Below are 13,196 nucleotides of genomic sequence, written 5' to 3'. Positions count from 1 at the left end.
TCAGCCCGCAGCCTCCGCTGAGGTGTCACCAGCGCCTGCCTCCTCCTGGTCGCCGTTCTGGAGTCTGCGCACAATGCGGGTCAAGTCCAGGCTACGGGTGAGGGTGTCCAGGAGCATCTGGTCCTTCTGGACGCCTTCCATGAACTCCTCCAGAGACAGTTCCCCTGGGGCGGAAAGAAAAGGATTCGCAGGTCTCAGAACTGGAAGTTTGCAAAGGACGGGGACAGAGCCAGCTCTGGGGGCAAGGGTAAGGAATCCAGAACCCAAGATCTGGTACAGGGATCCCCAAAATCCAATTCTGAACCAGGGCAGAGGTGGGCAGAGGAGGTGACCAGCAGAAGGTCCCCTCTCCTCCTCCTCTCTTGCCCCTCTCCAGGGGTGACTGCCATCCCCCGGGGAACCACCCCCTCGGCCCCCTCACCATCCCCGTTGATGTCGATCTTGGCAAACACAGTATCTGTGAACTCCTCGGCGCTCATGGATGAGTCGCTCCAGGGATTAATGGTTCGGATGGCCTGGGAGGGCAGAAGTGAAGGGACCGGTCTCAGTGGGAATGAGAGAAGAGCAACCCTGTCAGAACCCAGGAGTCAGAAGGGAGATCGTGGTACTACAGGGCCTCAGGCACTTGGGATGCTGAGACAGGATTGCCTCAAATTCTAGGTCAATACAGCTAAGAAGTTGTGAGCCATCTATACAACGTAAGGCCTTGCCATTAAAGAAAGGGGCAGGGGGTGCCGTCGTGGCTTTCTGTACTGGCAGGCAGATGTCCGTGAGTTCCAGACCTGCCTGGTCTACATAGTGAGACTCGGTCCCAAAAAACAAATCCTGAGCAGGAGGTCGGTGGCGCACGCCTTTAATCCCAGCACTCGGAAGGCAGAGGCAGGCAGATCTCTGTGAGTTCGAGGCCATTCTGGTCTACAGAGCTAGTTCCAGGACAGGCTCCAAAGCAATACCGAGAAACCTTGTCTTGAAATACTAAGATGTATAAAAGTATGCTTGCTGCCCAGGTAAAAAGCCAGGTGTGGTCCCGCTCCGGGAACCCTAGTGCTGGGGGCGAGGGTAAGGGAGGGAGGGACAAGAGGTCTGCTGGGGCTTGCTGGTCTCCAACCTAGCTCCAGGTTCAGTAAGAGGCCCTGTCTCCATAAGACAGAGAAAGAGACACCCGCTACCCCTGCCCCCCCGACACACACACACACACACACACACACACACACACACACACACATACACACGTGCGGGCGCGAAGTGTGGAGCTTTAGCAGTGCCTTAGTACCAATGATGGAAACAAAGGCCCAGATCATGCAGTCAGTGAGAAATCTGTCATCCCTCGGTCCCAAATCTCATCCCAGTTCTGCAGTTCTCTCCTGGGGCTCTCAGCCAGGCACCCATCCTTGGCCACCCGCCACGCACCACTGACCCAGCCCTCTGCACCTGGAGTTACCCGGATGATGGTGAGCAGCTCGTCCCTGTCTATGCACCCGTTGCCATCGACGTCGTAGAGCTTGAAATACCAGCGCAACTTCTGTTCCACCTTGCCCTTGAGGACCAGGCTGAGCGCGGCCACATACTCCATGAAGTCAATGTAGCCATCCTGGGTGAGGGGAGAGAGGTGAGGCGGGGTTAGCACACCAGGGCTCCGCCCACTCTGCTCAGAGCCCCGCCCGCTTCAGTCAGAACCCCGCCTCTGCCCCCACCCCGTCCCGCCTCCAAAAGCCCTCAGAAGCTAAGCAGAAGAGAGCCCGCTTATTGTACCACCACTATCTGTCCTTCGGGACACTTCAACATTGCCCGCCTCTCATCGACTTCAGAGGCTGTCAATCAAACCTGTGGGAACCAACCCACTGCTTCCATTTGATTCTCAAACAGGGGCCCTTCCCATATCTTCAGCAGGCGGGGAAGGAAGAGCATGAGCCAGTGCTGAGACGTGAATCGGGAGGGCTCTGGAGTTGCTGACCTGGCAGGTGGGGGCAGGAGGCCTATCTGAAGGCTCTTTCCTCTTGGCTTCAAGCTCCACTGAACCCTGCCGCATGCTAAGAAAGACTGAGAACTTGGAGCTCAGTCAACCGGCGGTCCTGTCATGACAGGAGGCACGGGTTTGAATCCTACCTCCTCGGCCATCTCTGAGTTTTAGGATGTGTGACAGAGGACTTAGCATGGCGGCAGTGGTACCAACCGTCGGGATTGCTTTTGATGAAATGAGCCCCTGTAGTTTGAGTACCAGGCACGAACACACTAACCAGTGAGCGCTGCTTGTTCTTGCCTTTTTTTTTTTTTTTTTTTTTTTTCCCCTGCTTTATTTTGAGACAGAATTTCTCTGTGTAGCTCTGGCTGGAACTCCCTTTGTAGATCAGGCTGGCCTCCAACTCAGAGATCCACCTGCCTCTGCCTCCCGAGTGCTGGGATTAAAGGTATGTGCCATTATACCCAGCTCTGTTTGCTTTCTTTAAAAATTGTATTTATTTTTGTTTATGCGTCTGTGGGAGTGTTTGCCATATGTGTGGGTGCCCTTGGAGGCCAGAAGAGGAGTTGTTGCCAGCCAGCACCCTCATGTGGGTGCTAGGAACCAAACTCTAGTCCTCTCAAAGCTCAGCAGGCACGCAGCCACTGTTTACTTTCTCAACTAGGGGTGTGTGTGCGTGCGTGCGTGTGTGTGCGCGTGTGTGTGTGTGCGCGTGTGTGTGCGTGAGTGCGTGCGTGCGTGTGTGCGTGCGTGCGTGTGTGTGCGTGCGTGCGCGCGTGTGCGTGTGTGTGCGTGCGTGTGCGTGTGCGTGTGTGTGTGCGTGTGTGCGCGCACGTGTCTCCCAGTAGTGTATGTGCACATGAGTGCAGATGCAAAGGCGTCAGATCTCCTGGAACTGGAGTTACAGATAGTTGTGAGCTGCCCTGTGGGAAGTGAACCCAGGTTCTCTGGAAGCGCAGCCAGTGCTCTTAACCACTTGGCCATCTCTCCAGTCCCAGGATTATTCATTATGACCAGTACAAAATCAGTATGGGGGTGAGGGGATATGCCTCTGCCATCACAATGCATCCGACATGTGACCAGGGCATTATAGACTCACCCCAACTCTGTAAGCCGGGAGAGAAGGGGAGTTCAGGCGCTTTAAGAGGAGGCGCTGCCTCCAGTGAGTCTTGAAAGGGGGTTGGTCATGGGGGGACTCGTGACTTTCATATGTAGCATCAAGTGTTTGCAATACCAGGGATTGAATCTAGGGCCTCAAGCACCTCGGGTAGGCACACTACCTCTCAGCTGCATCCCCAATCTCAAGGAGCACAAGACCTGTTTGTAGGACAATCCTCCCGGGCCCTTCCACGCTGCTCCTGCTACTGTGCAACCCCAGCATGTGAAGGAAGGCTGAGAGCAGCCACCCCTGCTCCTCCATCTACAGCCATGACTCGGGAGCCTAGGTCCAAGCAGGCTGTGAATGAAGACGCCTGCAGCAGGCAGAGCTGACTGGCAGGACCATTTGAGTCAGTAATGGGAACTCTGTCACTGGGTGCATGCAAGGGCAGCTGGCAGGAAGGCGGCAGAGCTGAGGCCAGATGGCCTCTAGGGTCCCCCGGTGTGTCTGGCCTTTGGCCTTAAGCAAGACCTTCACCACCCTGAGCGGCACTGCAAGGATGAAGCTGATAGTGAACATTTGTGTGGTACTGCCCCGTGTTCAAAGGCTTTCCTTTGCCCATACCTCCCAGGGTGGCCATCAGGATGGAGCAAGCCCCTATGCACAATGCTTGAAGAAGAGAGAAAAGTGTTCGACACACAATAAACAATAAATAAGTAGGGTCTTGTTATGTGGCCCAGGCTGGTCTGGAACCCAGGATCTTCCTGCCTTGCTTCTTGGAGAGTGTGTGTGTGTCTGTGAGAGTGTGTGGGTGAGTATGTGTATATGAGTGTATGTGTCTGTGTGTCTGTGTGAGTATGTGCGTATGAGTGTGTGTGTAGTGTGTGTGTCTGTGTGAGTGTGAGCTTATGTGAGTGTGTGCAATGTGTGTGTATGTGAGTGTGTGTATGTATAGTGTGTGAATGTGTACATGTGTGTGAGTGAGTATGTGAGCATGTGTGAGTGTATATGAGTATGTGTGAGTGTATGTAAAGTGTGGACTATGTGTGTGTTGAGTGTGTGTGTGTTTTGAATGTGAGTATGTGTAAGTGTGTCTGTGTATGTATAACTGTGTGAGTATATGTGAGTGTGTGTGTGGAGTGTGAGTGTGTGCGTGAGTTGTGAATATGTGTGTATGAGTGTGTATGAGTATGAGTGTGTATCTGAGTGTGTGAATGTGTGTATCAGTGTGTGTGTGGATGTGTGTATGAGTGTGTATGTGAGTGTGTGAATGTATCAGTGTGTGTGGATGTGTGTATGAGTGTGTATGTGAGTGTGTGTGGATGTGTGCGTGTGTGTTCCTGCCTGTACTCTGGAGGTCAGAGGTTGATGTGGGGTTTCCTTCTCTATCGCCTTCCACATTGCGTTTTTTTGAGATAGGGTCTCTCCTGGGGCCTGGAACTCACTGATTCAGCTAAACTGGCTGGCTGGTGAGCCCCAGGGACCCATCTGTCTCTGACTCCCTTCCCAGGGCTAAAGCGACAGTTGTGCACCCAGCTTTTTACATGGGTGTGGGAGAACAAATTCAGACCCTCACACTTGCATGGCAAGCACTTCCTGGCTGAGCCATTACCCTGGCCCTCAGTTGTGTTATTCCAGCACTCTGCATGTGCTTCCTAGCTGAGAATGCCGATTTGCTCATTTCATGCCACAGTGTTCTCAGGAGTTGCCCGTTTCTGTCCCCATTCAGGCTGCCGTTGAGAAAGATGAGGCCACACAATGAGTTGAATGACAGAGCCCTGCCTGGAAACTGGGCCTTCTAAACTCTACACCAGGGTCAGGCAAACTGAAAGCACAGCACAGATCTGTGTATGGTGTGATGAGCCTGCACAGCCACGCCCCCGAGAGCCGAGCAGGGGCCAGGGCACAGGCTTCTCCTTTGTCTGCCTGCCCCTCCGTGTATTTGGTGCAGCTGCCTGGTACCCAGAGGTCGTCTCACTGGAATGGCTAACTTTTTTTTTAAAGGTCTCAGCCCTGCATCTCAGGGCAGCCATGACAACTGTTTTGATAACACCCATGCCTAAAAAAACCAATCTCTAAGCCTGGCTGGTCTTCAGCTCCCTAGGTAGCCTGGGTAACTTTGAGCTTCTAATTCTGCTGCTTCTACCTCTTGGGAGCAAAGGTTACAGGCATGCACCATCACAGTCAGTTTATGTGGTGAACTGAATCCCAAGCCTCGAGCAAGCTATGCAAACACTTCATCAACAGAGCATCCACAGAGCAGGGTCTTGAGCACACAAGGCAAGCATCCTCCCATTGAGGTATATTCCAGCCCCGCAACTCCTAAATAAATGAGGATGGCATGTTCTACTAACACTGTTCTTACAAAGCTTGGATAGGGAAGTGTGGTGGCACACACCTGTCACACCAGCACCCAGGAGGCAGCTTAGGAGGATCAGATGCAATTCAAGGCCAGCCTTGAACTCCCTAGCGAGAATGTCACAGAAGCAGCAGCAGGGGCTGGGGTTTGATTCCCAGCACCGATTAAACAGGTGTGCTGATGCACAAAGGAGGGAGATCAAAATTCAAAGTCAGCCAGTCAATGGTGGCACACACCTCTAATCCCAGCACTCAAGAGGCAGAGGCGGGCAGATCTCTGTGGGTTCAAGGCCAGTCTGGTCTACAGAGAGAGCTCCAGGACAACTAGGGCTACACAGAGAGACCCTGTCTCGGAAAAAAAAAAAAAAAAAAAAACCCACACATACATACACAGATGTTCAGCGTCATCCTCAACAGTGGTAGACTTTGAGGCTAGTCTAGACTACATGAGACCCTGTCCTCGGACTCTCATTTGAACAATTCTGCTTCAACCTGTCTCTAAAAAATGAGTGCTCAGGGTTGGGTCCTGCCTCAAGGCTAAGCTGTTAAACTGCTCTGTGCTGATTGATGCCAATGGTCAAGGTCAACATAGTGTGGCCTGCAGAGTAACTGAATACAGTGGTGTGGGAAGGCATAGTGAGTATTATACAGTCTGTGTGTGTGTGTGTGTGTGTGTGTGTGTGTGTGTGTGTGTATGTGTGGGGGGGGGAGAGAGAGTCCTGTTATACTTCCCAGGCTGGCCTTAAACTTGTGGTGATTCCCCTGCCTCAGCCACCTAAGTACTGAAATTGCAAGCGTGTACCACCATGACTGGCTATGCTCTTCATTATAATAATTGCTCAATTAAATTATTTATATTATAAAATCTATGTTAGCCCCTAAAGCTCAGGATTTCTCATATATTCACTTACTCATAAATACCTAAGAAGCCCCTAACATGTTCCGGGCACTGTCCTAGAGCTGGAGCCTCAGCGATAAATAAGTTCTCTCAAAGCTCACATCCCTACAGGGAGAGTCAGACCAGAGGGGTCAGAGTTATTTAATATCTGGCAGCAGGAAACAAGGAATTAAATGAGTAAATTTTAAGTTAATAAGTATGAACTAATAAAAATAAATTAATTAAAAATGTTATGCACATGGGTGCACAGATATGCATATCTGTGCACTTCATACATGCATGCATTGCCCAAGGAGGCCAGAAGATGGAGCTGCATCCCCTGGAACAGGAGGTTGTTAGCACCTTACAGGTGCTGGGAATCGAACCCAAGTCCTGTGCAAGAGCTCTTTACTGCTGAGCCAACTCTCCAGCCCAAAAAATAAAATGTGAAAAATTAAAGCTGCTCCAGGTAGAAAGCCAGGGCTAGGGAAGGCAGTAATGGGACCGGACCCAGTTTTCTTAATAAAGTTTAACCCAGTAAACCAGGGGGTGGGTTGGCGAGGCTAGAGCAGAGATTTACAACAAGGGAGGCAGGAGCCAGCAGGCTCTAGAGCAGTGGTTCTCAACCTGAGGGTCTCAGCCCCTCAGCAAAGCCTGTCTCCAAAAATATTTACGTCATGATTCATAACAAAATTACAGTTATTGAGTAGCAATGAAGTATTCTTATCATTGGAGTTGGGGTCACCACAACAGGAGGGACTTGTTAAAGGGTCACACTGTTAGGAAGGTTGAGGACCACTGTTCTAGAGGGAGAAGGTTCCAGCACACAAAGCCCCAGGGGAAGGTGTGTAGGGTCATGAGGAGCCAGGTTGGGGAAAGACAAGAAGCTGACTGACTTTTCTGTTGTTTGGGGGTTTGGGTGTGGAATGGCGATAGGCTCTCATGCATGCCAGGCTGTGTAGCCGATCTTGAACATTTCCTGCCTCTGCTTCCTGAGCACTGGGGTTGCAGCATGCAACACCATGCCCAGCTCCTGACTTTAAACAGGATCGAGTTCCAGAAAGCACACGGCAGAAACTGAAGAGGTGGCACACAGGTGACATGGGCTAGGTGAGTGTCGGGGAGCTGGGTGGCATGTAACTCGAAGGACTCTTCCTACAGATGTGTCTTGACCCACAGGGCTTCCTTAGCAGGTGTGCTGGAAATAAGGTGCTGGGCCCTCTCAGCCTGGCCAGGAGAGACCACTGCTTCCCCTGAGCACTTCGGGGTGTCCACCCTGATGACTCCTTCTCTTCAGCACCCTGTCTCGGGTTCTGCGGCTCAGATCCCCCAGCGCAAGCACCCTCGGACACCAGGACACTGCCCTTGAGCTGGCCCTTTAGTTCATAATCCGACTCTCGGCCTCTTAACTCACATATTAGTGAGTTTTAAATAACCACAGGCAGATCTCGGTGTTCCCTAGAAGCCCGGACCACAGTGGTGTTTTCAAGGGGCTCCCCTGGGCACAGTGGGCACCACATCCCCGAGAGACCCCATGTCCCAGTGAGAGGCCAGCTTTGCTAACCAGCAACATACAAGGTGGGGAGGCAGGTCTGCGGGTTTGGATTCCTCCAGCATTCCTCCTGCCCGGTAGTTTGACAGATGAGCTCCAACCAATCTCTCTGCCTCTCTGTCTCTTTATCTCTGCTCCTCCATCTCAGACATGGTCCCACTATGTAGTCCTGGGTGGTCTCAGAGACCAGCCCACCTCTGCCTCCTGAGTGTGGGACCAGCAGCACCAACACTACACCGGCTCTAACAGAAACCTCAACCAACAGTGCCCATCCTTGAAGATCCAGGGAGATCCAGGGAGAGTCATGGGCTCAAGGCCATCCTTCCCTGGGCCTTTAGCATCTCCATAAGCCTCTCTCAGTACATCTGGGCAGTTACTAGGGAGACATGCAACTTGATCTCTGCATCTTCATACTGTCCTGGGGAAAGGTGAACCAAGGACACTGGGAGTTTTTAGAGTTAGATATTTGGGTCCCAGTGGCCAGGCCACAATGCCTGGACCCAGTCCTAATCCTCAGAATATCATGGAGACTCAGGTATGGTGTGCCTGCCTAGCTTATCCTCAGATGCAACTCAGAGTCCCTCTCTCTCCCTTCCTCCCTCTCTCTCTCTCTGATTTCACCTCTCACATTCAAGGAGCTTCCAGGGGTCCCTGCATAAGCATCACACCCATCCAGAACCAGCACCTTGGGGTGCTCAGTGGCTGTCTTGGACATGTGCACAGCTGTCTTGAAGCCACTGGGGTGTACAGCACAAGGATGAAGATCACCCCTGCACTCAGCCTCTGACCTCTGCTCTCCACTGTGAAGTGGGTCTTGTTATTACTGCACCCTCAGGACCTAAATTGGGGGGCACTTGATGTCTGTTGAATCAAACCTCCAACGTCAAAATCCACCTTCCAAATGAACAAGACACGGAAAACCAACTGGCTCAGGCTCCCTGGTAGCTAAAGCTGGACATGGCAACTCACACTTGTATTCCTAGCAACTAAGACATTGAAGCAGGGGGATCGCCACGGGTTGAAGGCCAGTCTTGGCTCTACAATAAGACTCAGCTCCAAAAGCAGAGAAAAGCTAACCTAACCGTTAGGATGGCCACTTCCTTTCTCTTGTTCTCTCTCCCTCACCCCCAGCTGTTCAGGCATCCCCCAAGAACCACGCCCTTCCCCTCCCTGCCATCCTCTGCCCACCTTGTTGAAGTCAAAAGTCTCGAACATCTGTTCCACATACTGGCTGGCTGAGGGGCTCAGGTTCTTGAGGCCAAAGAACTGTCGGAACTCGTAGAGGGTGAGCTGGCCAGAGGGGCACTCCGTCATGAACTTTTTGTACCACTGGTGGCATTCTGTGCTGCTCAGCTCCTCCACCGACTTGCCCTCCATGACGTTACCCATGGTCCAGGCCCACGAGAGACTGATGCCCTAGACGGACAGGTGGGTCCTGGTCCCTAATGCCCCCCGCACAAGGGCAACTTGGTTTTCTGAAACCTGCCCTCCCTTCTCACTGGCCTAAGCAAAGGCAACCGGCTGAGACAGACGGTGTAGACACCTGGCAAGGGAGATGCACAAGCCACAACTCACATCCTAACCTGGGGATGCCAGACACGGGGTTAGAACCAAATCCAGTGGAGACTTCAAGGGCTGGAAATAGAATAAGCGCAGAGACCTGTGGTCCCAAGATTACAGCCCTGAGCTGCAGATGAGAGGATTTTTCTACCCAGTTTGCAGTCCCCTAATCCCTTAACAGGATCCAGTGGACGGTGGCCGGCAGCTGTGCTGATCCTATGACCTCCATGCCCTTCTCATAGGACTGTATCCTCAGAGACTCACCTGCTTCTGCCTCCCGAGTGCTGGGATCAAAAGGTGTGTGCCCGGCTCTCCCTGGGAGCTTCTGATGAGGGGTGTCTGGGACCCCACATACCACGAAGGTCTGCCAGTGCTGTGGGTTGCATCCCCAGTGTCCCTAGCTGAAGACGTGTGCTTTGGTTGTAGGGCATGGAGAGGTCAAGCTGGATGCTCCCTCTATGTGCCTGTGACTCGGGCTCCTGAGGGAGAACAATCCTGCGTTACACACTGTGCTCAGAATGTGAACTGTCCCCCACAGGTTCACATGTCCCCAGTTGGTGACGTGTTTGCGAAGGCTGTGTGTCCTCAGGAGGTGAAGGCTTGCTGAAAGAAAAGCGTCACCAGGGTGGCCCTACTTCCTCTGCTAACAGGACATTTGGGCTATTTCCTTGTAGTCACAGGTATGTGTGGGACATGTGACAGGCATAACAAAGGGAAGACAAGCTGTGCCTCAGCCAATCTGTGTGTTTACAGGTGGCACACACACGCACACACACACCCACATACATACACCATACACACACACCACTCATACATACAACACATGCACACACATATCACACACACACATACACCATACACACATACCACTCATACATACAACACACGCACACACATACCACACATACACATACACACACATACCACATCATACATACACACCACTCATACATACAACACATGCACACACATACCACACACACACACACATACACCATACACACACACCACTCATACATACAACACATGCACACACATGCCACACATACACACCACACACACACCACACACATCATACATACACACCATTCATACACACATCACATTCACACACACCACACTACACCATACATACATACAACATATACACTATACATATACACACATACCACTCATATATACACCATACACACACACCACTCATACATACAACACATGCACACCACACATACACACACGACACACAATACATATGCCACACATACACCACATATACCATACACATGCATGCACACACCTCATACATATACTACACACACTAATACATATACCACATGTATACACACACCACACATAAACACACATAACACTATATATATATATATATATCACATGCACACAAACCACACACACAATAAAAATGTAATAAAAATATTTGAAAATATGTAGAAACTATCTGTTCTTCATAACAATGAATGTGCGCTGTTCACATAACCCAAAGGACAGTCACCTTTTGGAGAAGAACCAATCAGATCTGCTTTACATCCGCTCTCCCAAAGGGACGGGTTTGAGTTCTGTAGACTTGTAGTAGAGGGATCGTTCCCAAATCTCAGCAGAATTCATCTCCCCCTGAGCACCACTCACATTTTGTTTTCGTGGTGTGAGATTTCTACACTGCAGAATAAATTACCACGATGCGGCAGTTCAAACCCACACATTCATCATCCCGTGTTTCTGCAGCGCAGGGTCTCACACGCTGCTGTCAGGGAGTCAGTGGGCGGTGCCTCCCCCTCCCCCGCCCCCACTGGAGCCGGGGCAGAGTTCCAGTCCTTGCCGCCGGTGCTCTATCCTATGCTGGATGTTGTCTGAGGAAGTTGCAGGTCTTGGGCTGTGGTTTCTATTAGCTGTGCACAGCTCCTGTTCCAGAGCCTTCCATGGTCTGCCTCTTATTCCATCAAGCCAGTAAGGGAAGTCTCCAATCGTCATACAATGTAGCCTCTCAAGTCAGTGACAAACCATCCCCTCAGTCACGCCCTATGTAGTCTGTGGAAGCAAGTTCAGGCCTCACCAACACCCCGGGGAGATGACAGGACAGCGGGAGGTGGGAATCGCCGCGAACACCCTAGGATCTGTGGCATCATTTGCTGTTGGACAATAACAGAGACACAACACTCAGTTCCTTCTGCGACTGCAAGTAGTTGTCTGCCAGGCTGCCCTTGGGAACCTGGAAGCTTCCAGAAGGCGGACATATGAATTCATTCACCCTCAACACCTAGCACCTCCTGCGCTGTGTTCACATACTGGTTCTCCCCTTCATCATGTCCACGCAGCCCTGAGCCTCAGGCACTGGTCCTCTGACTCACAGCTGGCTTGCCCAGATCCAGAGATGCACGGCGGGACACATGGGCAGGGCACCACTGCCCTCACTCCTGCTGCTGCTGGGTCACAGTGTGGAGTTAGGAGCTTTCTGCTGGGTTCAGCCCAATTCTTGAGTTCCTGTAGCACAGTTCCCTCCCTTCACTCAGCAAGTGTGACGTGTGTCCCTCTGCTGATGCTCAGGGAGGGGACATCACTACACCCCAACCCAGTGGGACCGTTTCTGTAAAAGGCGCCCCAGCAGCTGCACTACCAAAATGAGGCTCCAGGGGGCGCAGGGCCCTGGTTCATGGAGTTAAGTTCCAGCTGAGAACCCTGCCCTGCACCCTCTGGGTAGGTTGAACAGCCTGGGAGGGCACAGATGGTTCTGGTGGTATCTCTGCCTCTCAAAGAAAGACCCAGTTCGCGATGTGGTGGGAAGATTAATTTATTGAACAAATGATTAAGATCTCTAACTATACAGACTGAACATAGCATGTATCTCTGTTGTGTCTACAAACCTCACCAAAACTTCAATAAATGATGTTTTAAATACAAGCCCCAAGAGATTAAGGCAGACAGCAGACAGTGGAGTGTCCCCATAGTCAGCACTCGGGAGAAGCTGAGGCAGGGGAATGGCCAGTTCCAGTCCAGTATGGGCCACAACAAGATACAGGCAGCCTGGGCTCCAAGATGAGACCCCACCTCAAACAAATATGGCAGGCAGAAAGGTCCAGCTTTCTGTGGAAGATGTTGGAAAGGGACCTGGGGAAATGGTGGCTTATTACAGGGAAAAGACTGCTGGACTAGCATACGTGTGCACAAACACAAACCTAACCCTGCCACAGAGGGCTAGAAGTCTGGGATGCAGGATGTGAAAGTCATAATAAGATTAGCCGAAAGCTTGTGCAAAAGGAAATGAGCTGCCCAGATGTGTGCAAGTGTGTCTGTGGGGGTGTGTACGCGTGTGCGTGTGTGCGTGCGTGTGTGTGTGTGTGTGTGTGTGTGTGTGTGTGAAGGTTCTGGTTTTTGTTGTTGTTGTTGTTTGTTTTTTGTTTTTTTGAGATAGGGTCTTAGCATGTAGCCCTGGTTGACCTGGAAGTTGGTATCTGGATCAGGCTGCCCTTGAACTCATAGAAATTAGTCTGCCTCTGCCTCCTGAGTGCTGAGTGCTGAGATTAAAGGTGTGCACCACAGACACCCTCTGTACAGCTGCAGAATAGGCATCTGGGGCCTCTGTCCCTTGTGATCTAGTGAAAGCTAGGCTGTGGGACTAGCCCAGAGAAGCCCCAGTCCACAGGCACAGTCTGGGGGCGGGGCAGGCCAAGGGTGAGTTTGTAGAATGAGCCATGATAAATGACCACCCCATTCCTTCCCATACTGGCTCCTTGGACACTAACTAGTGGACAAGGGGTGCTGGTGGCTCAGTCTCAAC

General features: G+C 51.6%; 1 protein-coding gene across 1 annotated transcript; it reads right to left on the bottom strand.

Annotated features, from left to right (window-relative positions):
- Guca1a (guanylate cyclase activator 1A) lies at nucleotides 1–9,295 on the bottom strand. Its single transcript, XM_051204638.1, has 4 exons — nucleotides 9,035–9,295; nucleotides 1,442–1,591; nucleotides 422–515; nucleotides 1–164 (listed from the first exon to the last, which is right to left on the bottom strand). Exons 1-4 carry the CDS (start codon nucleotides 9,233–9,235, stop codon nucleotides 1–3), a joined length of 609 nt encoding a protein of 202 aa, XP_051060595.1. The 5' UTR covers nucleotides 9,236–9,295.
- Between the last annotated feature and the right edge of the window lie 3,901 nt (nucleotides 9,296–13,196).

This window comes from Phodopus roborovskii, unplaced genomic scaffold, assembly GCF_943737965.1.
Source record: "Phodopus roborovskii unplaced genomic scaffold, PHOROB, whole genome shotgun sequence".
Taxonomy (NCBI): Eukaryota; Metazoa; Chordata; class Mammalia; order Rodentia; family Cricetidae; genus Phodopus; species Phodopus roborovskii.
The sequence above is the reverse complement of the archived record's forward strand: the minus strand, read 5'-3'. Positions and strand labels throughout refer to the sequence as shown.

Coding starts and splice junctions, on each gene's coding strand:
- Guca1a (XM_051204638.1), bottom strand. CDS start 9,235: ATGGGTAACGTCATGGAGGGCAAGTCGGTGGAGGAGCTGAGCAGCACA. Junction 516..1,441: donor AGCTGCTCACCATCATCCGG/GTAACTCCAGGT, acceptor CTGCCCTCCCAG/GCCATCCGAACCATTAATCC. Junction 165..421: donor GATCGACATCAACGGGGATG/GTGAGGGGGCCG, acceptor TTTCCGCCCCAG/GGGAACTGTCTCTGGAGGAG.